Source organism: Penicillium psychrofluorescens, assembly GCF_964197705.1.
Source record: "Penicillium psychrofluorescens genome assembly, chromosome: 6".
Taxonomy (NCBI): domain Eukaryota; kingdom Fungi; phylum Ascomycota; class Eurotiomycetes; order Eurotiales; family Aspergillaceae; genus Penicillium; species Penicillium psychrofluorescens.
Window position 1 is genome coordinate 1,477,780 of NC_133444.1, and position 27,313 is coordinate 1,505,092.

The window sequence follows — 27,313 nt, forward strand, 5'->3', positions numbered from 1 at the left end:
AGTCCTAGTGAAGTGCCTGTTGTCATGCCATTTACTAGCATTGTTGTCTAAAAGTCTATGATCAATCATGGAATCCGCCAACAAGAACAACACTGTTATGGAAACAGCTCCTTCTTCCCTTGCAGCGGAAGCAGAAAAATCTGCCCAGTTTACGGAATATGAAAATTCACTCGGTTTCTGGGAGGCAGTGAAGCTGCACTGGCCAGCTGTTGCGTGGGCCGTCTTCATTAACTTAGTGAGATACATTGATTCAATCAAGCGATGCATAGTATGCTGACCCACGACTGCATAGGCTACGATTCTCAAAGGGCTGGTTTCTTTTGTCTGCCCAAGACCAAAGATCGAACTTTTGAGGAATTGGATATCCTGTTTGAGCGGAAGGTTCCCACCTGTGAATTCAAGGATTGCGATATTCGCTTGGTTGCTGGTGTAGAGGATGGTCAGAAGTCAAGTTCATCATACCCACTGTCTGTTGAATTTTTGTGGCAAAATAAATGCTTGTTCTTAAAGATCGAAATGCATTGTGGGTATAGTAACTGAAAGAAGAGCTGGATATCTAGAACCTGTTTCACGCTCTCGGCGTACTGAGTATTTCAGGCTGTGAGCTCACCGAGTGTGAGCTCGTATGTTTCGAGCTTTCCACGTGGGATCTCAAGCTTTTCGAACTCGATCCATTGCGGTGAGACTTCCGGATATTGTGCTTGCACAGTTTTCCCACCCCCGATCAAGTTCCAGACATTCAGCATAGTGCTGTAAGTAATTCCCTTGGACCATTTCTCATGCCAGACATCCTCCCAGTCATCATGAATATCTGAATCATGGGCATTGGTCCCTTCCTTTCGCCAAGTGTTAAAAAGCACTGGATATGACCCCAGACATCGCAAGTCTTTGTTCATGCATAAGTGATTCATGCTGACATCAAATGCCATGTTGGTTGGCTGCAGAGATAGACTTGCGAGAATTGACCGTGCTGATTCGTACGTCACCGCATACGCCAATGTGCATAATGCCTCCACCCTCTCTAATACAAACCGGGTCTTATGCATCTCCGACGGTTTAACGAACGGCGGATAAATCATCTCCCCACGATGCTTAAATGGTGGTACCGTCGGATCGTCCGGGATCTGGTACACATAGCTTGCATCCCTGGTGCGCATTGCGCAGGCTCCTAGCCACAAAACTTCCCAGTCGTCGCCGTAGGGAGAATGGGGCGAGGACGAGTTCGTATTTTGAAGCGCGCGTGCTCCGCGGGAAAATTCTATCAATTGTGCTCTGATTGTTACGTCCCAGTCGATGTCGTCTTCGAAGATAAGAGCTGTACTAATACCGTCGGCCACGATCCTATGGATTTGAAGTAAAATTAGCTTAATGAAAGTTACTGTGAATAGTTCAGAAAAGGGATATACTTTTGTAGTACGTTGAGATGTGCGCGCCAGGCGCCAAGCTCTGCTGGATTATTTCGACGTTTGTCCCATCCCTGACGTTATGAGAAACCAACGATTAATCGGGTCAGAAAATATCCACATACTGCCGGATACGCTTTTTCATTTATGTCCTTCCACCGGACACCCTCGATCCACTCCAGTTTCATGCCCGATAACGACGCGCCGATGGTCATGGCATCGCGCTTGTCCATGCGGTCCTCAAAGCCAATGGCGAATACTCGCTCGAACTGTTGAAACCGGCAGTGTTCAGTATATCTTTCTCCATGTGCTGGTGCAAGGGTGCAGCGCCTACACCAAGAGTCGCATTCGAAATTTCGCCAAGTGACTTCTCAATCTCCCATTCCGACTCATCATCAGCAATTGTCGTGGCACTGGTTGACGTCATTCCACCATCTATCGCGTCGCTGAAGTCGAGGACGCGCCATAATATCAGGCCGGCTAGAAATGTGAGGATTATGACGGAGGTTTGTCGACTCCGCATACCGATGTAAAGACTCTTGAGTTCTGTTCCCGAGGAAAGGGGCGAACATGTTAAGTTTTGAAGGTGAAGCCGACGTATGGGGCTGGAAATAGCGCGTCCAGAAATAGATTGGCGGCAGAGGGGCGGGAAAATTGGCCGGCAATGAACTCTAACCACGCGTCTACAGTATCTCTGAAGGACATCCGGGAGAGCATTTTAAAACTACGAGAGAGGTATATTAACTAGCAAAATAAGTTCTCCATTGATCTGGTGACCTACAATTATCTTTAATGTACTCGAAGTTGCAGGATTCGAGATTGCCCCTGAGTCGAACGACGGAGCTGGCGAGGACGGCCATACGGCATCTCATGCACCCTGTGTAGTAAGTCAAGCTTAGCAAGGAACATAAATATGAGCAAACAGAGAATATACTGCTGATTTAGACACAAATACTAATCACTCTAGCATGGATCTTCAAGACCAACAAACTAGCCAAGGTGTTAAGCTAAACACTGGGTCATAGGTGAGCCTGTATCAGGATTAACCTCATCCTTTGTTATGAATGGTGCCCTCGACAAAGGCTGTATAACAGTAAAATCCTAGAGACGTTCGTCCAATTGCAGTTTGTCCGAGCAGTCTAAGGCGATTGACTACCCTAAGCATATTCACTAGTAAAGTCTATCCAGTAGTCAGAACTGACAACGATGTAAACGATGGTATTCAGTCTAGTTATCATGCTTGAATTTATAAGAGACAGAAAGCGGAAAAAGACTAATAGAATGTGGAAATTGCACTAGACGCCTAAATTAGGTGATCAGGATGCGGTAGATAGATCCTAGTAAATTACTACTGTAGTGGAAATTCCACCCTGACATGAACCAAAAAACAAAAGGAGATGCGTCGTATACGCGCTAAAATTGGGGCGGTTTCGCTAGACTAATCCTACAGACTGGTATTTTTCCCCCTCCTCCCCCCCCCCTCTCTTGATCAACATCAATTACACACCCAAGGCAGCTATCACAATTATGGCTGAGGTCCACGGTTCTTGCGATACAGCCTTCGACTCAGTGCGCGATCTTTTCCAACAACGGATTGTCGATGGTCCTGAGGTTGGCGCTTCCCTGTGCGTCAATATTGATGGGAAAAGTGTCCTGGACCTTTGGGGTGGTTACGCAGATGCCGAAAAGACCAAACCATGGGATAAAAACACGATTACTGGAATATGGTCATGTACCAAGATTCCCACCTCTCTGGCGGCATATCTCCTCATTGACCGCGGCCTTTTGGATGTGAATGAGAAAGTAGCAGGCTATTGGCCTGAATTTGCGGCCAATGGTAAAGAGAATGTTACAGTCTCCCAGCTTCTCAGCCACAGCTCTGGAGTTTTTGCCTTTGATACACCAACTACTCTCGAGGAAATGCAAGATGTTGAGAAGTCAACTCAGCGGTTGGCACAACAAGCTCCTTGGATTGCCCCGGGCTCCCAAAGCGCATACCAACTTACCTGCCATGGTCATCTAGTAGGCGCGCTTGTACAACGAATCACTGGGAAGCCGTTGGCTCAGTTTATTGCTGATGAGATTGCCAAGCCTTTAGGGGCTGACTTTCAGATCGGTTTGCCTGAGAAAGATTGGTCCCGAACGGCTGATGTGATTTCATTCCCACCGGAAGCTGCGGCTGGCCTTCGCAATCTTGATCCTACTAGTCTTGCAGCTCGTGGTTTTGCAGGGTCTTTGATGATTCCGACTATTCATAACGAGCCTGTTTTCAGAAAGTCTGAGAACGGAGCCATAGGCGGATTCTCAAATGCTCGTGCCCTAGTACGTATTGGAGATATCGTCTCACTGGATGGTTCTGTTGATGGGAAGCAATATCTTCGTCCTCAGACCCTCGATGAGGTGACGAGGGAGCGAGTGAGAGGGCCCGATCCATGTCTCATGGGTAATGTACGCTTCGCTCTCGGATTTGGCCTGCCATGGACCGACAGCATACTACCCATTGTTCCAGAAGAAGATGGCGTTTCGTTTTGGTCGGGCTGGGGAGGATCTTTGGTGATAATGGACCGTCGTCGACGGATCACGATCTCATATGTCATGAACCAAATGGAGCTCAGTGTGACCAGCAACTCGAACTTCAACTTGTATCTGCCTGAGATCTACAAAGCCATCGAGCGATATACGAAGCAGTGAGGCTTCGGTATGAGGAAAGGGCTTCCACAAATTTGACATCAAAATATTGTCACATGCATATCAATGTCGATAAACATTGCAATATCAATTGATTGAATGGCTATGGTACTTAAGACATGAGCTACGTTTTCGAGACTAGAGCAACATCGCAACATTCTGGATTGTTATCCTGTACTTATAACATACCAAATGAAGAATAGAACCCGAAACGAAACCGAGATGATGCAAATGCATCACGGATGAAGACGGACCCGCCAGGCAGAAGTCTTGGCTGTTGGCGCTGTCATTTTTTTCCCAGTGGAAAACCAGTTAAGGAAGTAAGGGTTCGTCCGCCACGCGTCTCCACCAGAATCACCATCACGGCCTTGTTTTGCGCCATGGGGCGAATCCTCGAATACTTCTTGGTATTTTTCTTTTTATTTTGCGGCATAACAATTATACGAACAGTCCCCATTCTATACCAATATCAAACTCGTTCGAATGTGAAGAAGCAAACTGCTTCTTTTTTTCAGGTTCGGCAGTAGATAGGTCAGTTATATCCCGCCAATCAAGTCAAGTCCGACGATTTTTTCGGCCCAGCCAAAGGCTGAGCGAACCCGAAATTTATCTGACCTGGAAACCCCTGTAGTGCTTGCTGACATATCATTACGCTGTCAATTCTCACCATGGATATTATCTCTCCTTCTGAACTCCCCTTTCATCTTGCAGAGAGATGATTGCTATGCGCTATGCGCATACCACAGCTACTCCGATGGCTTACGCCGAGAAGAATATTCTTCTTGTGTATGGCCTTGGCATTTGCTAAGCTTATGCACTTGTTCGTTCAAGAAAATGCGCCGAGAATTGCAGAGCGCGCGGATGGCACTGTTGAACATCGTCGCCAGACGGTTGAGGGGCTGGTCAGTCTAACTAACGATTACGTGTCGAAAACAAAAACCGCGACTTCCAGCGTCGGCGTGGTCCTCGCGTCCATCCATACCGACAACTTGGAATGGCTGCTCGACTACTGTAAGGAAACGTGAGTCGCCCTCTTGACCTCAACGATGTGGAATCTTCTAACAGCGATCGCAGTGGCAGCACACCTTTTCTGTACTCCGGCGAACGACTCCCCGAAGCTGGCCTCCTTGTTCCTCCCACTCTCCGCGGTCGCGAATCGCCCGCCTATCTCTCCTACATCGTTGACTTTTACGACCATCTTCCCGACTACTCCCTTTTCGTCCACGCCTCCCCGGACCAGTGGCATAATGACCTGTTCGGACCCCTCACCTCAAATACCCTGAAAGTCCTCCGGTTTGAAACTGTCGATGTGCGCGGCTACGTCAACCTTCGCTGCGAACACAATCCAGGCTGTCCGACAGGTGTATTCCCTCTTTCTCCATCTGACGCCGATATCGAAAAGGGCGACATTCGCGCATATTTTGCCCTGGCCTATGAACAAATCTTCAACGTGACCCGTGAGCAAGTTCCAGGCGAGCTTGGAAATGTCTGCTGCGGTCAGTTTGCCGTGACTCGCGAACGGATCCAGGCACGGCCCAAGGAGGACTATGAAAGGATATTGAAGTGGGCGGCCACGACAGAATTGACAGATGATTTCGGGGTGGGATGGGTGCTTGAAAAACTCTGGCATATCCTTTTTGGCATGGACCCTGTGTAGTAAGTTTTGCTTTTCCTCCCCCAAGCACGTTGAGACCCCTTTCCTAACGGTTTCCCTTCAGCTGTCCTCGCTATGAACAATGCCGCTGTGATAATTATGGGTGGTGCGGGCCATTGTCGACAGGAGAGACATTGAAGGCTGTGACGAAGCAAAGCCGTTAGAAGCATTGGAACTTGATACAGATACCTAGAAATGAAAAGAGCATATATGGGCACAAATGATCTTGCTAACGACTCCAAGTGTCTCGAGTCTCGCTGACAGCCACGTAAACAGCTTTTTTTCAACTTTTTTACCATGCACCTAAGAATTGAATACCGTCTCAGCGGCAGCACTGACTGTTTCATTCGATACTTCCCATTTTGATCGGTTAGTTTTCGTTTCATTACCAGCAGCTGTCTTCGTCCACCAGTTACATGGGCCCTGGTGGCTGGCCCCTGTGGCTGGTATCGCGTACATGCTTCGTCTCTCTGAACCGGCCTGGACATTGCGCTTACATCTGATAGTAACTCCTCTCCGCTCGACAGACATACTGGGTCTAGAACACTTCAGCCGGAACATAGGCCTGGAAATATGCCAAGACTGTCAAGAATCTTTGAGCAAATGACCTGCCAGAAAGTCCCCACTGACGGTAACTCTACGCACGCGAGTTGCCGCAGGCATGTTCTATCAAGGGGTCCGGAATGTGGCATCGCAATCAGCACCCAATCTAGGGATGTCGGGCATTAAGTTCAAATCTTCTTCGCGCCAATGGCAATTTCAAAGGAACGGAGGTGGAACTACATGTATGATAGCATAGACGTTTCTATTTCTTGGGGCAGAGAAGTCTGGGGAAATTTATAAATAGTGATAATTTTCGCATTGCCCAGTCAAACCACCAACACAGCGGCAAGGCGTGTCCAAGGTATCAGTTCAAAACATCGAACTGAAGGAAGCTCACAATAATAGTTCCACCGCAGAAATTCCTCTGACTCAATCAATATAGACGCAATAAAATACAACCTTCCAACTTTGAAGACCAGCTCTGACTTCGGCCCGTGGATAATGTGTATGATCAAATATTTATGTCATCCTAATCTGGAAACAGATGGACAGATTCAAACCTCTGGCAAGAATGTTCGGATACTTGGCATTGGAATGACAGCCGCTCATTGCCTTATTAGGCCAGCCATCGAATCTTCCCAGACACAATTGCCTGCCTCTGATTCGTCGAGCTGCAGTGCGTAGTGCATATCATTCCTTCCAGCCGTAAGTCGGCATCTAGACTTTGCCGATTGCAGTCCCTCTTCAGCGGATAGTGACTGCGTTGTATAGAGGCATATGGATGCCAAAGCTGTAGTGATGACCTTTGGATTAATGTACTGGATCATGGTGGTCGCCACCAATTCTTGAGGTAAGCTAATCATATTTCGAGTTTTGATATACAATAAAGAAAAATTAGCAACATGAAACTGGATATCATTCCCAAACTTGGTATCCCGCTAATCCAATCAAGAAAGCAGACACTTGACACATCAAAGATGGCTTCTGCTCCGAGAGGCATCACGAATATCAAGCTCTTTGCGCAATACAAAGGCACCGAGTTCAGCAATCATATCAACCGAAAAACTTGTTCTCATGACCTTCAAGTATGCCGTGGCTTTGATTATTTTTAGTTCTCTCCTGTTCACTGTATACTCTGCCGGATGCGGCAAACAGGAAAGTCTAGCTCCCCCGTTGCCCAGGGCAATCCACGTCCAGGGATTCGACGAAGACGGAAAGTCATATTGCTTTCAGCTAACATCCTAGTATAGTAGAATGTGTAGACTTATTTAAGTGTCTTAGTTTCCCATCCCCAATTCTCAAATAAGAAACAACTCTTATCCATATTTTTTCTTCCTGAACAGAAGAACCATCCCCGAAAGGGATCAACACAAGGTCATACACAATCACAACTTCTACCGGACAAATCGTCGGTCACCATCCCTTCCAAAATGCAGTTCTCCAACACCGCCGCGCTGGCCGTCGCCTTCCTCGCCACCTCCGGCCTCGCCGCTCCTTTCTTCACCCCGACGAGTGTCACCGTCCAGCTTGCCAACGACCAGTCCGGCGCCAATGCCGACATCGCCGTCCCCGCTGATGGTCGGGCCTACTTCATTGAACAGCTCTACGGCAGTACCGCTGTTGCTGAGGACGGCCTTATCATTGCCTCGAGCGCCCAGGTTGTCTCATTCCAGGAGGGAACTTCCTGCACGATTACCGGGCTGTCTAGCCCCAGCGTGACTCTGGACTCCCGGAAGACCTGGGAGTCGTTTGGTGGCGTCGTGGACTTGTGCTCCGCCACTATTACTTGTGTTTGCGAGGGCATGTAATGGAGTATGATGGGGTATAGTTAGGTTGGAGAATAATGGTTTTGTTTGGAGGGTTTTCTTTGTTTGCATTCTTGGTTTGGACTACTTGTTTATAGCATAATACATTAGATAATTACATGATAACCTGTGTTTGGTTTTATTTTTCCGTTTCCGGCTCTATGTTTCCCCCCTTTTACGCATTTGGCTGTCACCTCAATCAAGGGACCATGCACGAAAAGATCCAGTTGTGGATAGTATTCAAGTTTTATTTCAACACTAGAAGTATACAGCACCGTTAGATGTGCATATACAGCTGGCTGCGTCGATCTAATATCTGTTTCGTTCACCCTTTTGGCTATCTCGTGTCCAAAGCCTACAGTATGTGCCATCGGCCGTGAATCATGGATAGCAATGAGATCCTGATCACTCTCACCGAATTATCACGATCCTCGTCGCATTTCCTACTTTGTAATAGTCGATTATTAGTTGGTTCCGCCTCCTGAATTGTTGGGCATTCCTCGATTTACTCTAATCAAAGATTTACTCGTTCCTGGTTAGCACTGCCATTTTGGGAAATCGTGAACTCCTCAAGAAAGGCATTTATCCGCAGATCATTATTCGGTAGCGTGGGAGATGAAGAAGTCAAAAAGGAAGAGAGCGTTGAAGAAGAGGAAGCAGAAGAAGAGTGTGATTCCAGTACAAACGGTGTACAGTTGTGGTGCCTGAGGCGCCCAAGCGGCAGGCTGATTGTCGATCACCGGATGTTCCCCGTCTCTTCTTTTCAACACCCTCTACTTCCTTCCTTCGAGCGTCTCATCCTCAACCACGCCAATGCTCAGAGCTTTGACAGCTGCCGCTCCGTCGGCGCGGCTCCTCCCTGGGCCTGCGGCCTCAATAACAGCTGCTTCAAGGTTCGCTTTCAGCGCAGCACATGTCCCAGTACGACATTCACCATTCATTCCCACCACGACCTCATATCGCCAGTGCCCAGACCAAGCTGACAATTCCCCTTTAGAACAACACAGCAACCTTCCTAATCCGCCCCGCTACAATCCCCCAATTGTCGCGCGCCTTCACATCCACTTCACCGACACGCTCCTCATCACCCTTCCGCCTCGCCTCAAACAAGAAACCCACTCCCACTTCCTCAGCCGAAACCGAACCCTTCACAGAAGACATCTACAGCGCCTACAAACCAAAGCGCCAATGGCCCCCAGACATGTCGAAGCTCTCCCAGAAACACCAGTTCCGGCTCGAACGCAAGTACCGCCGGCGCGCGGCGCTGAAGTACGCGCGGCCGAAGTTCATCAAGGGCGTCACCCTGGCGCAGTGGGTGATTATTGGATGTAAGTCTATTTGCTTTACATTGTATAACTCGATTGCTGCCAGGCTGTCAGGTGTTACATTTACAATGCATGAGAATGAGAATTGAGGCTGACAAGGATGTTCCGTCTTAGTTGTCGCTATCTATGCGATCCTGTTCATGGATTGGGATACGAGGGAGACGCCATTTGACGGGGTGAGTTTTTCCCTTTTTTTTGTCTTCATTTCATTCCATTCCATTCCATTTCCCCTCTCTGGGAACTACATTACGTTATGTGCGAGGTCTAATCCGTTTTTTTTTTCTTTTCCAGCTTCGAGAGCGCGTCTTCTCCAGTTTCGGGTCTGTGTTTTCCAGTCCAGCACCCCCTAGCCCGGTGCGCAAGACCGTTGAAAATAATAGCTCGGCCTCGCGGAGTGAGTCGGAGTAAAGTGATACCATCGTGTATATCATGGACTATACCATAACCAATCCTGAGTGGTTACTATATATCCTCAGGACCGTTTTGTACAATACTACTGAGATTCCCAACTTGCATGGACATTGGAACGAAGGAAAAAGGACTTCAATAACGAAATTCCGTACGATTCATTCAGCCTTCATCTCTGTCATCGGTCATGAGCAAGTCCAGTTGTGGGATACAGGTGTGCCTGTCAGTGTAGCGCTGACATCAAAGGAGGTCCATATAGATCACTCTCCTCCGTGCAGGTCACCCATTGTTGTATCCCCAAATCTGACTTCGTCATATCATATCTGTCTGCCAGGATTTCCCTGGACAAAACATTAAAAAGAAAATGCAATCCAACGCCAAAAATGCCAACGCCAGTCCAAAAGAAAAGAAACTCCCTCCAAAAGAGGTCGTAGCAAAAACAGATCGAGGGAATGGAAGAATCCCTTCCCTCGAAGCATCAAATCGTGACGCAAAGTCATGTCAAAATACAACAAGAAGAGAACTTTAAAAAAAAAAAAAAAAAAGAAAAGAAACCTAGGAAGAAGAGAGGAAATTCGTCAAATAATAGAGCGGGAGAGATATTCCCTGTGCTCAAAGCCAGCTGCGCAGGTCGCTTGACGGGGTCGTCGGGCTTTTGGCAGGGCTGTTGTTGGAAACATCAAGAACCAGCTCCAGCTTGGGCGGCATCTCATCTAGGAAACCCTTCTTGGGACTGCCGGGAGCAGGCTTTTTGGGAGACTTGGTCGGCGAGCCTGGAGCACTGCTGCGAGGCGGGCCCTCGCGAACGAGCGTGTATGGCCAGCCATCGTCTGCAGCGGCAGCCACCCAGGTGCGGAGACAGTCGTGCACAGCAGAATAGAATTTCTCCTTGCAGGTGCGCAGGCTGCAGCCCATGACCTTCTCGAATCCCGAAGCGCGCAGCTCGTCGCGCAGCTGATTGCGCTCATCGACAGTAGGCAGCGAGGCGATCATCCCGTTCAGAAGATCCAGGTGTGCAGCGAGATAATTGGTAGCATCCCACTCAACACCGCCGACATACGGTGCCGCTGGCACAGGAGGGCGAGGAGGGGGAAAGTGTTGCTCGCGGAAGGGGCGTGTGTCCGTTGATGGTTTCTCGGTGAAGGGGTCATTATTGGACTTCTTAGCCAGCGGGATCACGTTCAAGTGGTGCAGGAAGATCCAAAAGACTTCTTTGGTCACGTTGGTGACTTCCTTGCACCACACGCGGTAAGGCCGCGACTGGTAGATGTTGGCGATGAAGGCCACTGGCTGGTTTTCCTCTGTCGGTGAGGGATCGCGCAGGTAGGAGAGGAGCTGCTTTGCCTTATTGGCAGCCGCCTCGCCGGACGGTGCCACAGAGAGCTGGGTGAATAAAAGGTTGATAATGATACTCCGGGTGGTGAACTCGCTGGGGCCCTTCTTTTCCTCGTCGAAGAGCATCTTCAGCAACGCAGGGAAGAGCTCGCTTTCGATCTCTGTCAGACGCGCCAAAGCCACAGACGTGGTGCAAAGGCCCTTCAGGCAGAGCAGTGCCTCGTGAAGGAGCGTGTCCTCATGGTCCGCTCTAGCGAAAAAGAATTAGCCACAGCCATAATACTAAAGGTAAAGGGCTCAAATACCGCCATTCCACTTTCATAATGCGGTAGAGAAGCTGTACGATCTCATGCATTCCTCCATCTGCAATAAAGCTGTCGACCCAGCTGACAGTCTCGTTGCGCAGAAGGAGACGTAGTTTATGAATCTTTCCTATTTCAATCATTTCCGGCTTCTGAATCTCTCGTAGATAGTGCACAAAGTCGGACGGGTCTGCTGCAGTGTCCACCGCTGCGACCTGAGAGAGAGAAGTGGTCGATGCAGCGGGCGTCAGAGTCGTATAGACGCCCACGGGCTGAGAGAAATCTACAGATTTGGGACGGTGATGGAAACTTGCGCTCTCTGGTCGAGGCTTCTTGGTAGGCGATGAAGAGCCTTTGCCAAAGTTGAAGCCGCGGCTTCTGGATCGTGAGCGTGAGCTTTTGCGATCCTGAGATCCCTTCTCCTTAGACTCGTTTCCCCGGCCTCGGCGGCTATCCGCCGCGCCGCCGGCGCTGTGAGGCGTAACATTTTCTGTGCGATCCTTTTGGATGAAGTCGGCCTTGATATTCGTATCAAGAGACCGCATCTTGTCTCTCATGTTGTGAGGGATATTCCTCGCATCCTAACTAGAAGTTAGCACAAGTATAACAGAGCTTACCGTGCGCGAAGGTCGACAAACCAGTAGTTTCTCAAACTCGCTCTCAAGATCCTTTGACTGAAGGTGGTTGTGCGCATCAGTATCCTTCTCCTTCGCATTGAATGCGGATATAGCAGCTTGAACACGAGAAAGGCGCTTGGGATTAGAGTCCTCTCTCGCAGTGGCCTTGTCAGAACCATGTCCCTTCGAGCTGTTCGAGGCATCGCTCTCGCCCGAGGGACCACGCTGTAGAGTTCCGAGAAAGTCCTTGATCTTAAGGTTCCCCGACAAATTGTCCGACTTTGGTCTAGGCTTTGCATCAGGCACCCTGGTAAGGGACGGCTGGTGGTAGTCGTAAAAGTTCCGCTGCTGGGCAGGACTATAGCCCTTGGGCGTATAGAGAGACATCTCCTCAGCCACACTGCGTCGCATGTGCACCGCCGGCTGTTGGGACGACGACCGGCTGGCCGGCGTGGATTCCTGTGCCCAGATCGGGGAGGGCATGTTATCGATCAAATCGGTTGGGCTCCGATTCTCCTTGTCACGGCTCTGCTTCGAGTCGTCCGGCTTGCGTCCACGCTGGGACCGCTTCAGCATGGCGGAAAGACTGGTGGACGATTTGGTCTTCTTAGGCTTGTGCTCTTTCGATCCCTCGTTGCCCGGTTCCTCCGATTTGCTGTCTTTCCTCTCCATGTAGTTTCTGAGAGATTTCAAGGAAACGGCACTCTTTGTCTTCTTGTGTCCAGGGCCCACGGCCTCTTTGCTTGACTTGGGGGTTGGCAAGGCACTGACGCCCGCATCGCGGTTGGGAGCTATCTCACCCAGTGGCAGCTGGTCCGGGGGGAGAGTGACCTCTTCTCCGAAGGGCATGGGGATCGTGTCCGAGGGCTTGCTACGGGGCAGCGGGCGTGAGGTAATCGCGTCATCCGCGGACTGGTTCCTCTTGTGTGGTTTCATGATGGCCCGAAACATGGACGACTTATTGGGCGCACGACTGGCATCGTCGAAGATCTGGGGACCGCTGTTGTCACTGGGGGCCATTGCTATCCACCGCTGACCAGCACCTGGGGGTAGGGTCAGTTGTTGTTGTGGTTGTAGTTGTTGTCAGACCTGACAAGCACGGTGTTGTTGAACTCACGGGAGTTGTAGCAAACAAAAGCAACAAGCAAGAAAAAGACAAGGTACCTTGCGAAGGCAACTTGTCGAGGGCAGCTGCGAAGGGAAGAAAAGAAAAGTGAGAAAACACGACAATGCTGGAACCGAAAGCCAAAAATGCAGAGTGGAGAGAAAAACAGAACAACAGAATAATGGCGGATGGACCGGAGATATGTATGAAGAGGAGTACTACTAAGTGCTGCCAACAGCAACCGTCATCTCGGAGATCCACCCGGGCAGACTAGCGATCCTTGGGGTTGGTTGGTGATCTAAACACCGTGAGGCGGCGGTTGCGACGGCAACGGGCGATGGCGGTGAGTGTAGTGTATGAAGTCCAGGACACTATTCATTTAATCTATTTCTAGTCTGACTGGATGGGAAATATTGTTGTTATTGTGATGCTCTGTAGTCCTTTCCCGATGGTTTGCTGGTGGTAGTCCGTGGTTGTTACTTTGTTGGGCTGGTCGATTTGGTCCGCATCTGTATACTTACAGAAATATATCTCAACAAGACACCCACTCAGCACCATCCTCTCCACAGTTTAATTCAATAGTTCAATATACAATGACAATCACTCCTAGAGACTATTGCACATGATGATTCTGCAGTGGGTACAACAATAGTCAGGAGACAACCCTAACAAACTACCTCATTGTTGTGATTCCGATCGCTGTCTCACCTACAGTACTACGCCCTGCATCCCTCCGAAATACACCTTGTGTCCCCGTTTCAACCCCAAACCATTTCCCCGAGCTAGATCTCCTGATCTGCCCGCGTGAGTGCACAGCGCGTGTGCGACTTCAAATGCTCCGGATCCAATGGGGCCACGATCCCGGTGGACGTTTGCGACCTCAGCATTCCAGAGGCAGCAACACCCGTTCAGGGACCATTCATGTACAACAACAAGTCAAGAAAGTACCCCGACAACATATGTGTTGAGCAAGTTTGGCTTCTGACTACGGGACCGGTGTACGTCAGTTGCTCGAGCGGTCTGGAGCAGACCCGCCTTGGTTCAGCATCATCGCATTGTTCGGGCAGAATCGGATTCCCTCAGTCGCCAACAGGGTCCTTGTGTTCTGATGAACCGATCATAGCCTGATAGCCAGAAACTTTATTACCACCCGGATCCCCGTTTCTGAGAAAAGAAAGTCCCTCCCACGCCCGTCATGAACTGCCCCTCGCGGACCGACGAGACCCTCGACCATCCCGGCTGGAACCAGAACCCGCCCTCCCTAAGCCCGGACACCACCACGCGCCAGGACTTTAATGGCATCGCCAATTCCCGGGTCCACCGCAAGCATGCAGCGAGCACCGACAGCACATCGGGCGAGGACACAATGGCGATAGATCCACGGCCGCACATGCAGGATGAAGACCCCGCCATCGAGAAGGACCGCGACGGCGAAGTGGTCGCTGCTGTTGCCTCGGGGTGTCAACGACCACCCTCGAGGCCCAGCGGGTCACCACCTCGCCGTCCCTTTGGAACCTTTCTCTCGGATTCTGCGCTGCACTGCGCCCGCAGTGTGGCCAAGTTCGGTCGCTTCCTCGGGCCCGGGTTTTTGATTGCTGTTGCCTATATCGATCCCGGAAACTATGCCACGGATGTTGCGGCCGGCGCAGACTTCAAATATGCGTTGCTGTTTATTGTGCTCTTGTCCAATCTCTTCGCTATCCTTCTTCAGTCCCTGTGCATCAAACTGGGCTCCGTCACCGGCCTCAACTTGGCGGAGAACTGTCGGCAGCATCTCCCGCGATGGCTGACGATCACCTTGTATATCTTTTCAGAGGCGGCAATTGTGGCTACTGATATTGCGGAGGTTTGTCTCTCTCGGTTTTGTATTCTGTGGAATTCTCGATAACTAACGCCCTTGGCAGGTGGTTGGATCGGCAATCGCGCTGAACCTGCTCTTGAAAATTCCGCTAGTGGCCGGATGCGCCATTACCCTGGCGGATGTTCTATTTCTGCTAATCTTCTATCGACCCAATGGACCGATGTGGGGGCTCCGTTTGTTCGAGTTCTTTGTTATGGCTCTTGTGATTGGGGTTGTCATATGCTTTTGTCTTCAACTATCCCTGATCAAGGACCAGTCCGTGGGGGAAGTCTTCCGGGGCTATCTACCATCACCTGTCATCGTACAGTCAAACGGGTAAGTTCTGATCTCTAGACCCGGGTGAAACCTCACTGACGTGATACCTGCTAGCTTATACCAAAGCTGCGGCATTCTTGGTGCCACCGTGATGCCGCACTCTCTATTCTTGGGAAGTGGCGTGGTCCAGTCACGCCTAAAAGACTTCGATGTCACTGCAGGATATGTCGAGGCCACGGTGCCGCTAGGAAGTACCGGCGGCGAAGTGGAGTATCGGCCAACGATCCATGCAATCCGTAGCTGCATGAAATACTCGATCATCGAACTGACCTTGTCACTATTTACCTTTGCGCTGTTTGTCAACAGCGCTATCCTCATTGTCGCGGGCGCTTCGCTACATGATGTAGCTGACAGCGGCAACGCCGACCTCTTTGGAATACACAAACTTCTCTCACATTCGGTTGCCCCGGCCGCCGGCCTCATATTTGCCTTGGCCCTCCTCCTCTCCGGAATCTCTGCGGGCATTGTCTGCACCATGGCGGGACAGATGGTCAGCGAGGGAATGCTGAACTGGAGCATTAAACCCTGGATGCGAAGGCTCATCACCCGGTCTATCAGCATTGTCCCTAGCATTATCATCGCTGGCGCTGTTGGCAAAGACGGGTTGGACAAAACTCTGACGGCTAGTCAGGTTGTCCTGAGTATCATCTTGCCATTTGTCTCGGCGCCGCTCATCTATTTTACTTGTCTCAATCGGTACATGACGGTGCCTGCCGAACAAACCGTTGACAGTGAGGGCGAGATGCACGTGGAACAAATCCCCATGCGGAACAGCCTGGTCCTCTCCGTGATCGCCGTACTGGTATGGCTGCTCATTGTCATTATGAATATTGCATTGCTGGTGCTACTGGGAATGGGCAAGACATCTTAAACATAGGAGCCACAGGCTCCTTCATTGCATAAGAAACGATAGATCATGAAATGAACGCTGCATTATTTTACCACATCCCTCATGGTATATGAAAACGACTCAGCCTAAAAGGGCATATCCACGAATAGTAAACCCATAATCTCCCCAACTCCAAACACAAAAGCAGACAGCAAAAATCACTATCACGCCGCACCTCCCGCGGGCTCCTTCAGCTGCGCCTGCTCCGGTGGCTCATCAATGAACTGCGGCGGCGCAACCTCATCCTGTAAAAAGCTCGGCATCGCACTCTCCGCCATACTACTCTCAAACATCGACTCCTCGCCCAGAGCCTCCAGCTCAGCATCCAACTCCGCTTCATCCACATCCTCCGGCACATCATATGCGCGCGAGATACTCTCCTGGATCTCATTGCCGACCTCCATCAGATCGGCCATCTCATCCTGCATGCGCTCGATCTTATCGATATCAACCTTGCCATACTGCTTCTTCAACTCCTTGGTCGTCGTCTTCATCGCGTCCACGGTCGTCATCACGTTTTTCAGATTGTCCTGCATCATCCCAGCCTGCTCCATGTTCCATGATTGCTGCGAGAGCTGGTCCCGCTGTGCCTCGTACTGTTTGCGGCGCTGTAGCACCTTTAGTGCTTTTTGTCGCAGGGCGTTCTTGCCGGGCCCGTCACGCATCTTGGCGATTTTGGCTTGGTAGGTAGTCAGCTCGGAGTTCAGCGCCGCGAGCTTGACGTCGATGCTGGAGACGCGGGTGTCCACCTTTCCATTGCAGAGGTTAGTGCATGTTGCGCCTTCCTCACAGGTCCGGCTGGGGGCTTACATTGGAGATGGCGCCATCCAGAGTGGGCTTGGGAGCCGCACTCTTGGTGCCGAATAGTCGGTTCATGGTGGTTGCGGAGGTCAAGAGGCAGCAGCAACAACACAGTTGGAAGGCGACGTCACGAGGCCTGAGGCGTCCACGCCACGTGATCAAGTACGAAGTCGGTGGTTATGATTGAGAGTTGCGGTAGAGACGAAGAGACACAGAAATTGACAGTAACTAATAAGCTCCAAAAGGATACTCTCATGACAGGCCCTGTGCATGGTCCCGCTGACCAACCACCACAAGTACTAGGGACTGGTCGGGCCCCCTGCACCACACGGGAAAGCCAAGTACCGAGTACATGCTGTGTTCCCCTCGTGGGCAGGTGACTAACTTGCCGAGTGAGATCCAACCGTAGCTTCACTGTGTTGTCCTTACCCTCTTATACTCTTCCTCCCTCACCACCTACCTGTTCGATCGCCCATCGGTCCAGGTCGATCCCCGCTGATTCCGCCGTTCCCGCCCCTGCCCGCCTAGACTCTTCCTTCTTCATCCCAGGGGCCAGACCGATCAGCACTGTCTTCCCCCCCCCACGACGGGCTCTATCTCTCTTGCTCTCGCTTCGTCATCTTCACCTCCTGCATGGTCCGTTGACTCGGTCCAGCATTCCACGACTCTCCCGGCTACTCTCCACCGAGTTTTGTCTGTCTAGCCCAGCCCGACCCTCATCCATCCACATCCCACAAGGACAGGACCGAGCCCCGAATTTCTCGCTCTCTATTTCTTCGTCACTCACTTGCATCTCGGATACGGTACGTTGCACTCCGCCCCCATCATCTCTGCTTATCTTTATTTCCTTGACTTGTCCACTTCCCTCCCTCTTGTCTGCTCCGCATCACGCGAGACCAGCTGGAAGACACCATCCGCGTCGTGATTGATGTCACCAACCAACCCCACTGACACCGTCCCTTTTCGCCAAGCACAGCGCTAGCTAGCTTCGATTCATATTGATTCCATTCTACCGATCTCCCACCCCCTTTTGATGCCGATTCGCGTCTTCGCACAACACGCCCTGAAGACCCCGAGCTCCACCGCACCTGGCCCTGAGTGATCGGTCTCTGTGTGTGCTCACTCCAGACGGTGCGCATTCGCCCTGCCGCGCAAGGCCCTGCAGACCATTCCCCTTCGCTTTTCTGCCAACAATACCCCGTGTATGATAGGCCGCTCCGTTACGACACATCTCGGAGACGAACGAACCCGACGACTCCCTCCCATGAATCATTCTTCCCGGCTATATAATCCACCATGTTCTGGCGTTTTGGGGGATATGCAAGTATCTCCACTGTCGATACCCTGCTCGAGAAACCAGAGGTCACCCTCGAAGAATTACTGGATGAGCCGGAGATCATCCAGGAACTGAAGCAGCATAATTCGAAACTCATAGAATATTTACGCGAGGACCATGTCTTGAAACGGCTTATGGACTATGTCACGGCACCGAGCCTTGTGAACGATGACGACGACGAAGGAAATGACATCGACGACGATTCGCGCGAGAAGGATGTGCCCGAGAAGGAAAAATCCGATGTCGCCTTATCGCCGGCTGAACAGGAAACCAAAGAGACTGATTCGTTGAAGGATGTCCTGGACCCAGATGATTTGGACAAGGTCGAGAAGACCCGTCTGAAGCATGCTTATATTGCGTGCGAGATTCTCTCCTCCGAAGCATGGACCATCCTGGAATCCATAATGGAGAACCAATCACACCTGCGCGACTTCTGGGGATTCCTCCGACGACCCCCGCCCCTGGACTCGCTGCAGGCGAGCTACTTCACGAAAGTCAACGAAACCCTGTTCGATAAGAAGACGGAGGAGATGTTGGACTTCCTGAAGACCTTGGATGGAATTATCCCCGCCCTGTTGCAGCATATTGACAATCCCATGGTCATGGATCTGCTGCTGAAGATTATCAGCTTGGAGAAGGCCGAGGGTGGCCAGGGCACCGTGGACTGGCTCAAAACTCAAGAACTGGTGCCCACGTTGCTTGCCTTCCTCACGCCCGAATACCCTGGTTCGGTGCAAACATCGGCGGGCGACTTTCTCAAAGCCATCATCACCATCTCCGCAAACGCAAACCCGAACGACCAGTCGTGTATTGGCCCGAACAGCCTGACCCGCGAGCTGGTTTCTGAGAAGTGTATCCAGCAGTTGATCAACTCAATGCTCGGTGGCGGCAACCCGCTCACAGTGGGCGTGGGCATTGTCATCGAGGTGATTCGCAAGAACAACTCTGACTATGACCCTGATAATATCGGCGGGCCTGAAGCGATGCCTACACCATACGATCCGATCTATCTCGGCGACTTACTCCGTCTATTTGCTCAGCATATCCCCAATTTTATGACCTTGATCCGAAGCAGCAAGCACACGGTGTCTGACGGTTTCAATGTGAAGACCGTCGACCGGGAACGATTGAACTCCGCGTGGGGTGCGAAAATCGAACCGCTTGGATTTGACCGCTTCAAGACCTGCGAGCTGATGGCGGAATTACTCCACTGCAGTAACATGGGTCTTTTGAACGAACCTGGAAGCGATGAGTATGTTCTCCAGCGGGACGCTGAACGCGAAAAGTTGATTCGTGAGGGTGCTTTTGATCCCCACCGCGACGATGGTTCGGGTATGGATTACAATGACAACACGGCCGATTTCACCAATGGATCGGCACCGGATTCGGGCTCGCCAGAAGATTTGAGAAGCTCGGAAGTTCATCACGTGGGCGAAGAGGACGGATTTGAGGATGTTGGTTTATCTGGTGTTCTGGTCGATCACGATAAGACCGAGACAGAGAAGAGTGCCGATGCACCAACAGAGCCACAGCAGACCTCTCAGCCGGAGACCGAGTCCTCTTCTAAGTCTGAGCCTGAGCAGACTGCGGAAAGCGCTGCCAACCCCCAATCGTCTGATCGCGCTTCACCCACCGCTGATCTCGCTGATCAGATCGGTGGGATCAAGCTTGAAAATGAACCATCAAACGAGATCCAAGTCTCTACGCAAACTGTACAGGAGACCTCCCCTGTGACTGCCCTCCCAGAAGACGTACCGCCCCCTCTGTCTGTAACGAAGGAAGAAGCAGCCGAGTCAACCTCGGCGCCTACCGACCAGCCCCAGGAGGGTGAACCCGTTCAAGAAGCTGAACTTGCAGATCATTCCCACGAAGAGTCCGCAGATGAATACATCCAATTGGACACCGATGGCCGCCCTGTCGTGGGTGATTATTTGAAGATCATGTTTGTGGAGAACAAAGTGGTGCCTACGATACTGGTAAGATTGACCTTGGGAGGAGTTGAGACGACGCTTCTGTTCTGACTGCGAATTTTAGGGATTCTTTTACCGCTTCCCTTGGAACAACTTTCTCCACAATGTTGTCTACGATGTCGTGCAACAAGTCTTCAATGGCCCCATGGAGCGTGGCTACAATAGGGCCCTTGCCATCGATGTTTTTGACACAGGTCGGATCACGACCGAGATCGTTGACGGCCAAAAGCGTAGCGATGAGGCCCAGCGCACCAAGCAGATCCGACTCGGCTACATGGGCCATCTCACGCTGATCGCGGAGGAAGTGGTTAAGTTCAGCGAGCGCCACCCGCCAGAGTTGCTCTCACGATCTGTTATGGACAGTGTGCTGAACCCGGAGTGGATCGACTATGTCGAGCAAACCCTCTCCGAAACCCGGGAACGAGACAATGCCATTCTGGGCGGTGTTCGCCCAGACATGTCCGTTGGACCTCGCCAGACCGTCCTGAACAATGTCGGTTCCAGCCAAAGCTTTGGAACCTCTTCAGCTCTGGCGGATGCGGGTCTGAATGGCGGAATTGGCGGTTCCGGGTTCCAAGGATTTGACATCAACCAAGGAGGGGTATCTGGTGGAGCATTCGGTGCAGGTGGTGGTACCTCGCTGCTCAGTGGCTTTGCGAGCTCCAGCGACGACGAGGAAGAAGATATGGAGGACCAGGACGACAGGGACTCTGGCAATGCCGAACTAGGCGATTCCGACAATGTGGGTGATATTCTTCCGACAGATATCGAGATGCGCGTGTTATGACTTTAATGCGAGTTCGCCATGCCTCCCTCGACCTTGCCCTCCCTTTGCCTTTACTCATGTAGTCCCGGTGTTTCGCACCGGGGCATTGGTCTCTCCGCCTCGCGCGTCATGCCCACGGACCGAGCTCTCATTGCACTTTGAGAAACAGCATCGAGCGCCATTGACCACCCCTATGTTCTGTGTTATTTTCGTCTGAAGTGTTTTTGAGGCCATGATCTCATTCATGATCACCTGCTGTTTTCTCACAGAGTCCATTCACCCAGCCACTTCATGCATTGACATCGACGCTAACATGACTCTGACTAGGTATCCACAAATTCCACCAGCCAGCCTATCCCGATCCTGCCGCCACCTCCTGCTCCATTAAGCCTTGGTCCCTCGCGTGCGCGTCGCCAGCTCGCTGCGCGCCTCGCGGCGCAGAAGCAGCAAGTAGCAGAGAATGCCGATGCCGAAGGCGAGGAAAGAAAGGCAGAAGGCGAAGAGAACCGAGAATCGCCCTGGCCCTCCAGGAACCCATTTGTGATTGCCGGTGTCGATGACGACGCCGAGGGCGGCAGCATGTTCCCCAACACGGACTTCGCCTCCAGGGAAGCTGACCAGACTTTCTCGCCGACTTTCCCGGAACCGGGCTTCAGCCCCCCAGACTCGCTATCAACGGGCTCATCAGAAGACGACGCCGATGGCCACGCCGAGGCCGTGCGCCGTCGCGTCCGCGTGCCCTTGGAAGTTGAGGATGACGATGACGACGACGAAATGGGTGAGATGGTCGGGCCCAGCGGGACGGGATTGGTGGACACTGACGATGAGGATGAGGCCATCATCAATGAATCTCTCGGGTACTCGAACTTGACTGGCCCAGCGCGGTACAGCAATCTACGCCGCTCGCGCGCCGCGGGATCGCACTTTGAAGATGATGATGAACAGAACGATTCTAGTGATGGAGAGGATGATGGACTGGTGGAGATCATGGTTCCTGGTCGGAAATCCTCCACATCAAATTAATTCTCTTCGTCATGGGTGTTTGAACATTTCATCTGCATGCATTTTTCTTCGCATTTCTTGTTTTCGCGTTCCGGTTCCGTTTTTCTTGTTCCACAGTGCTGCCCGCAATGGAAAGGATACCTACGACTGATGAATTGGCGGGGGGTTTGCTTCTCTACTTCGCTACGGATCTGAATTTTTCGTCCTATCCGCCCATCATCACCATGTGCCCTGGCGTCTGTATATACTTCCTTCTATCTTGGAGCCCCTCCTGCATTCCGACGATTCCGAGTGTTGTTTCCCCTACAAGTTTTCTGCGCGCTTTTTCTCTTGTTTCCCCTGTGCGTGCATCACACACCCTCTGCGGAGTGTTTGACGAGTTTTATGCTACTTTTTTTGTCCGTTTCTGATAGTATAGCTCGTGGGTTGGTTGGTTGGTTGGTTGGTTGGGCGAGAACACGTTGTGACATGTACGATAGTTAGTGTTGGCTAGAGATGAGAGCGAATTGACGTTTTGATCATTGATTGATTTAAGTAGGAAGTACCGCTGTAGCCGGATCTTCATTTTGCTTGCGGACGTGAGGTGTTCCTCAGTCACAACCACAGGTAGTATGCTGCGAGGTATCAGGCATTGGAGTGGTTTGTTGATTGTGGCGATGGCTGCAGCGCAACAAGATCTCTCCTTTCAAGGTTCTGATGGGGATTCGAACTTGACCTTGCGAAGCTCGTCCAATACCTATACGTGTTCTAAGAGAATCGTTCTGAAAGACTGATTTAGTAGCCTTATATCTTTGGATCGTATACTCGCACTACCTACCGCATTACGTCGTCAAAAAAGTGGGACCGATCGCCCGCAACCCGCAACTCAACTTTTCCATCGAAGCTTCCACATCCCTTCTTCGCCATTGTACTAATGTGCGGGCTCGCATGAGAAAAATATATTTCTGTTCTCTATCGCATATTATTTTTCAGTGGACATCTAGATTTGACTCCACTGTCTCAGACTAGAAGAATGTCAACGTCTGCGTCGGCGGGGTGAGCTCCTATATCAGAAACTGGAACAGACCACACATCTAACATCCGCGTCCAGCTCCTCGCCCGCCCTAGAAGCCCACAACAAGCTCATAGACTGGGTCCGCAGCCACGGCGGTTCCATATCCGACAGCGTACAGGTCTCCCAAGACTCCACGCGAGGCGTGCATCTCCAAGTGAAAGCCGACTGGCCTGACTCAATACCCAAAGAAACACGGGTGATAAGCACACCGGTGGGGATAACGCTATCCTATTTTAATGCCATAGACCACCACCACCACCAATCCTCCTCCAATGGAGTATCGTTTCCCAGCCACGGCGTGGTCTTCCCGCGTGCATTCATCGACGCCGTCGGGCCCGAGGAAACCATGACCTTTTTCCTGATGGGCCAGTTCCTGTGCGGCGAAAGCAGTTTCTGGTTTCCGTATCTGCGAACGCTTCCTCAGCCGGGCCAATTGACTACGCCGTTGTTTTTTGGGGAGGAGGATGTAGATTGGATTCAGGGCACAGGGATCCCGGATGCGAGTGTGCAGCGGTTTCGGCTTTGGGAGGGGCGGTTTGATGAGTCTATTGCGAAGCTTGAGGAAGTCGAGTTTGAAAATGTCGATTCTTATACTTGGTGAGAATACCCCGGTTTGGTTTGCATTTGGGAAAGAAGTCTGACTGGTGCGTATATAGGGAGCTCTATCTCTGGGCTTCGACAATTATTTCCTCTCGGGCTTTCTCGTCGAAGGTTCTGGCTGGTGCCGTTCCGGATGAGGATCTCTCTGATGGGGATGGGGTGTCTGTCCTGCTGCCTCTGGTTGATCTGCCGAATCATCGGCCACTGGCCAAGGTTGAGTGGCGGGCCGGCGAGGAAGACGTTGGGCTATTGGTTCTGGAAGAGATTGCCCCGGGACAGGAAATTTCCAACAACTACGGGCCCCGGAATAATGAGCAACGTAGGTTGGTGGCCGCGGTTGTTCAGACACTAAACTAATATATTGGCAGTGCTAATGAACTATGGGTTCTGCCTCGCCAATAACCCGACCGACTACCGGATCGTCAAACTGGGAGTGCTGGCCAACAGCCCGCTCATGGAAGCCAAAGACCGACAGCGGCAGTTGTACCCCGAGCTGGCCACACCAAACGAGGACACGTACTACATCTTCAGCATTCTCTACCCGCTCCTAGCACGCGATACGCCGATGGAGCACACGATCGTCTCCCCAGCCTTGTTCAACGCACTCACCGTGATGGAGGGTAATCAGCGCGAGCGCGATATGATCGAAATCACCGAGTCCGGGATCCGCATCCCACCCGCTTACGGAACTGGACACAGCACTCTTGCAGCCTTGAGTCAGATCAGCTTCGAGCTGATTGCGCATATTGCATTGCTGAAGGACAGCGCGGAAGGACTCCCAGCGCAACCGGCCAATCTGAATCAGATGCATACGCATATCTACCGCAATGGTCAGATTGCACTTGATCAAGCCGCCCTCATCATCACCTCGTGGAGTCTCACCCGAGCAAGGGAGCAGCAGCGAGGCGAGACCGGGGACGATATCAAGACCCTGCTGAACGATCACATGGCTCGCATACCCGCCGACCTCCTGTCCGAGGAAATCCTATCGCGCATCCGGGTCCGCATCCTCGAGCGCGAGTCCGTCGTGCCCAAGAACGGGATTCTCTTCCGACTCACCGAGCTGTTCACTCTCCTCCCGACGGAGATGCAAGGTCCCAGCCAAAAGCACTTTAACCATGTCTTCGACCGCGCAGCACAGGTCATTCCTGTTGTGCGCAGTGTGCCGAACTTGCTTTTCGGGACGCTGCTTTGCTTGCTGGCTGCGACATACCGCTCACAGGCCCCACTGCCAGCGCGTCTGACGCGATGGTTGGAGTTTCTTTTCGAGGCATATCCCCCGCCATCCGTGGCTGGTTCTAGTCTTGCTGTGGATAATGAGATAGATACACTTCTTGCTGCGTTTGATGAGTTTGTGACAGTGGAAGACGCCACACGATGGGCTGCTGATGATGGAGTTACTTGGTTGGTCAATGATAGTGGGTGGTTGGATATGAACTGGCTGCGCTGGGCGTGGGGGGTTGTTGAAGCAGAGACAGTGCTGGTGCCGCCTGAGCCATTGCAAATACTGGGTGGTGGACCAGTGCAGATGTTGCGACAGGCGTGCTTGTATGTGCCATAGATGTGTATTATGTCATCGCCAGAACTCCTTCCATCGGTGGAATGAGAAGACCCTGACTCAGCAACGTCACATGACCTCACCGGCCAATCACAGCCCGCGTAATCCGCAACAGGAATTGCCCAGCAGCCCATCGTCCTTTCCCTCTCCGTGACCCCGTTGAATCCACACGCATTGCCCTCCCCCTTCCCCGTCAACCCGTCATCATGATATCTCGAGCGGCGGCTCCCTCCCCTTCCTCCCTCTCCCACCTTACTTCCCGCTCCCTCCGCGCCCAGGGGGCGGCCGCCCGCTCTTTCGCGTCCGTGCAAGAGGCACCTCCCGTGCGGCACCATGGCGGGCTCCAGGACAAGGATCGGATCTTCACAAACCTCTACAATCACCATGGGGCGGACCTCAAGTCGGCAATGAAGTTTGGTGATTGGCACCGGACCAAGGATATGATTCTCAAGGGCGATGATTGGGTGAGTGTCTCTCTCCCATTGTGGCAGGATGCGGAAGGGAAAGAAAAAGGTCGCAATTGCTAAATTGACGGTGAATAGCTCATCTCCGAACTGAAGGCTTCAGGTCTCCGTGGCCGTGGTGGTGCTGGTTTCCCTTCGGGATTGAAATACGTAAGTGGGATGGGAGAAAGTTGGACAACGATACGCGGATGGAGCTGACCAATGGTTTCTTCGCACCCAATTAGTCGTTCATGAACTTCAAGGATTGGCAAAAGGACCCCCGACCTCGGTATCTGGTTGTCAATGCGGACGAGGGTGAGCCGGGAACCTGCAAGGACCGAGAGATCATGCGCAAGGACCCCCAGAAGCTGATCGAGGGCTGTCTGGTTGTGGGCCGGGCCATGAACGCCAACGCCGCCTACATCTACATCCGTGGCGAGTTCTACCACGAGGCCACCGTCCTCCAGCAAGCCATCAACGAGGCGTACCAGGCCGGGTACATCGGCAAGAACGCTTGCGGCACCGGATACGATTTCGACGTCTACATCCACCGGGGAATGGGCGCATACGTCTGCGGCGAGGAGACATCATTGATTGAGTCGCTCGAGGGCAAGGCCGGCAAGCCGCGCCTGAAGCCGCCCTTCCCCGCTGCGGTTGGTCTGTTCGGCTGCCCCAGCACCGTGACCAACGTCGAGACCGTGGCCGTGGTGCCCACCATCATGCGCCGCGGTGCCAACTGGTTCTCGTCCTTTGGCCGCGAGCGTAACGCCGGCACCAAGCTGTTCTGTATCTCGGGCCACGTCAACAACCCCGTCACCGTGGAGGAGGAGATGTCCATTTCGCTGCGCGAGCTGATCGAGAAGCACTGTGGAGGTGTGCGTGGCGGTTGGGACAATTTGTACGCCGTTATTCCTGGTGGCTCGTCCACGCCTGTGATCCCCAAGTCCGTGGCCGACGAGCAACTCATGGACTTTGACGCCCTCAAAGACTCACAGTCCGGTCTGGGCACTGCCGCCGTCATCGTCATGGACAAGTCCACCGATATCATCCGCGCCATTTCCCGTCTGTCCACCTTCTACAAGCACGAGAGTTGCGGCCAGTGCACCCCCTGCCGCGAGGGCAGCAGTTGGACCATGCAGATGATGAAGCGTATGGAGACGGGTAACGCCCGCGAGCGTGAGATTGATATGCTGCAGGAGCTCACCAAGCAGGTCGAGGGCCACACCATCTGCGCTCTCGGCGAGGCCTTTGCCTGGCCCATCCAGGGTCTGATCCGTCACTTCCGGCCGGAGATGGAGGCCCGCATCCGCGAGTACCAGGAGGAGCTCGGCGGTACTCCCTACAACGGTGGCTGGAACCCGGAGAGCCGTGCAGAGGGCAAGCTGATCTCCCCCGGCATGTAAACCCTTGCAAACAGTGTTTAAAAGCGAACCGAAACGGGTCATCTCAGAAGTCGACAGACACCCTTTATATCTTGTCTCGGGGGTTTACCTGTTCTTATATCTCCTTGTTTCTTCTCCTCCTCTTGACCCT

The 27,313-nt window shown here is 52.1% G+C and overlaps 11 protein-coding genes across 11 annotated transcripts; 8 read left to right on the top strand and 3 right to left on the bottom strand.

The window, feature by feature from the left end:
- Nucleotides 1-593: 593 nt before the first annotated feature.
- Nucleotides 594-1,926, bottom strand: PFLUO_LOCUS9072 (uncharacterized protein; the record flags this gene model as incomplete). The annotated part of the gene is made up of 4 exons (XM_073786860.1): nt 594-1,341; nt 1,407-1,477; nt 1,529-1,672; nt 1,738-1,926. 4 exons carry the CDS (start codon nt 1,924-1,926, stop codon nt 594-596), a joined length of 1,152 nt encoding a protein of 383 aa, XP_073643074.1.
- Nucleotides 1,927-2,930: 1,004 nt separating this feature from the next.
- Nucleotides 2,931-4,094, top strand: PFLUO_LOCUS9073 (uncharacterized protein; the record flags this gene model as incomplete). The annotated part of the gene is made up of 1 exon (XM_073786861.1): nt 2,931-4,094. The coding sequence occupies one exon, from the start codon at nt 2,931-2,933 to the stop codon at nt 4,092-4,094; it is 1,164 nt and encodes a 387-aa protein (XP_073643075.1).
- Nucleotides 4,095-4,879: 785 nt separating this feature from the next.
- On the top strand, nt 4,880-5,748 carry PFLUO_LOCUS9074 (uncharacterized protein; the record flags this gene model as incomplete). Its single annotated transcript, XM_073786862.1, has 2 exons — nt 4,880-5,112; nt 5,166-5,748. 2 exons carry the CDS (start codon nt 4,880-4,882, stop codon nt 5,746-5,748), a joined length of 816 nt encoding a protein of 271 aa, XP_073643076.1.
- A 1,970-nt stretch (nt 5,749-7,718) lies between these two features.
- PFLUO_LOCUS9075 (uncharacterized protein) lies at nt 7,719-8,096 on the top strand (the record flags this gene model as incomplete). Its single annotated transcript, XM_073786863.1, has 1 exon — nt 7,719-8,096. One exon carries the CDS (start codon nt 7,719-7,721, stop codon nt 8,094-8,096), a length of 378 nt encoding a protein of 125 aa, XP_073643077.1.
- An 810-nt stretch (nt 8,097-8,906) lies between these two features.
- Nucleotides 8,907-9,826, top strand: PFLUO_LOCUS9076 (uncharacterized protein; the record flags this gene model as incomplete). Its single annotated transcript, XM_073786864.1, has 4 exons — nt 8,907-9,014; nt 9,091-9,421; nt 9,533-9,594; nt 9,710-9,826. 4 exons carry the CDS (start codon nt 8,907-8,909, stop codon nt 9,824-9,826), a joined length of 618 nt encoding a protein of 205 aa, XP_073643078.1.
- Nucleotides 9,827-10,438: 612 nt separating this feature from the next.
- On the bottom strand, nt 10,439-13,100 carry PFLUO_LOCUS9077 (uncharacterized protein; the record flags this gene model as incomplete). Its single annotated transcript, XM_073786866.1, has 3 exons — nt 10,439-11,411; nt 11,467-12,044; nt 12,102-13,100. 3 exons carry the CDS (start codon nt 13,098-13,100, stop codon nt 10,439-10,441), a joined length of 2,550 nt encoding a protein of 849 aa, XP_073643079.1.
- A 1,280-nt stretch (nt 13,101-14,380) lies between these two features.
- PFLUO_LOCUS9078 (NRAMP-like transporter smf-3) lies at nt 14,381-16,232 on the top strand (the record flags this gene model as incomplete). Its single annotated transcript, XM_073786867.1, has 3 exons — nt 14,381-15,031; nt 15,090-15,361; nt 15,416-16,232. 3 exons carry the CDS (start codon nt 14,381-14,383, stop codon nt 16,230-16,232), a joined length of 1,740 nt encoding a protein of 579 aa, XP_073643080.1.
- Nucleotides 16,233-16,414: 182 nt separating this feature from the next.
- Nucleotides 16,415-17,126, bottom strand: PFLUO_LOCUS9079 (Vacuolar protein-sorting-associated protein 60; the record flags this gene model as incomplete). The annotated part of the gene is made up of 2 exons (XM_073786868.1): nt 16,415-16,999; nt 17,061-17,126. 2 exons carry the CDS (start codon nt 17,124-17,126, stop codon nt 16,415-16,417), a joined length of 651 nt encoding a protein of 216 aa, XP_073643081.1.
- A 1,221-nt stretch (nt 17,127-18,347) lies between these two features.
- On the top strand, nt 18,348-22,146 carry PFLUO_LOCUS9080 (sporulation-induced protein; the record flags this gene model as incomplete). The annotated part of the gene is made up of 3 exons (XM_073786869.1): nt 18,348-20,363; nt 20,422-21,099; nt 21,451-22,146. The coding sequence occupies 3 exons, from the start codon at nt 18,348-18,350 to the stop codon at nt 22,144-22,146; spliced, it is 3,390 nt and encodes a 1,129-aa protein (XP_073643082.1).
- Nucleotides 22,147-23,137: 991 nt separating this feature from the next.
- On the top strand, nt 23,138-25,340 carry PFLUO_LOCUS9081 (uncharacterized protein; the record flags this gene model as incomplete). Its single annotated transcript, XM_073786870.1, has 4 exons — nt 23,138-23,160; nt 23,216-23,776; nt 23,836-24,098; nt 24,148-25,340. 4 exons carry the CDS (start codon nt 23,138-23,140, stop codon nt 25,338-25,340), a joined length of 2,040 nt encoding a protein of 679 aa, XP_073643083.1.
- A 203-nt stretch (nt 25,341-25,543) lies between these two features.
- PFLUO_LOCUS9082 (mitochondrial) lies at nt 25,544-27,183 on the top strand (the record flags this gene model as incomplete). The annotated part of the gene is made up of 3 exons (XM_073786871.1): nt 25,544-25,801; nt 25,880-25,951; nt 26,026-27,183. 3 exons carry the CDS (start codon nt 25,544-25,546, stop codon nt 27,181-27,183), a joined length of 1,488 nt encoding a protein of 495 aa, XP_073643084.1.
- Between the last annotated feature and the right edge of the window lie 130 nt (nt 27,184-27,313).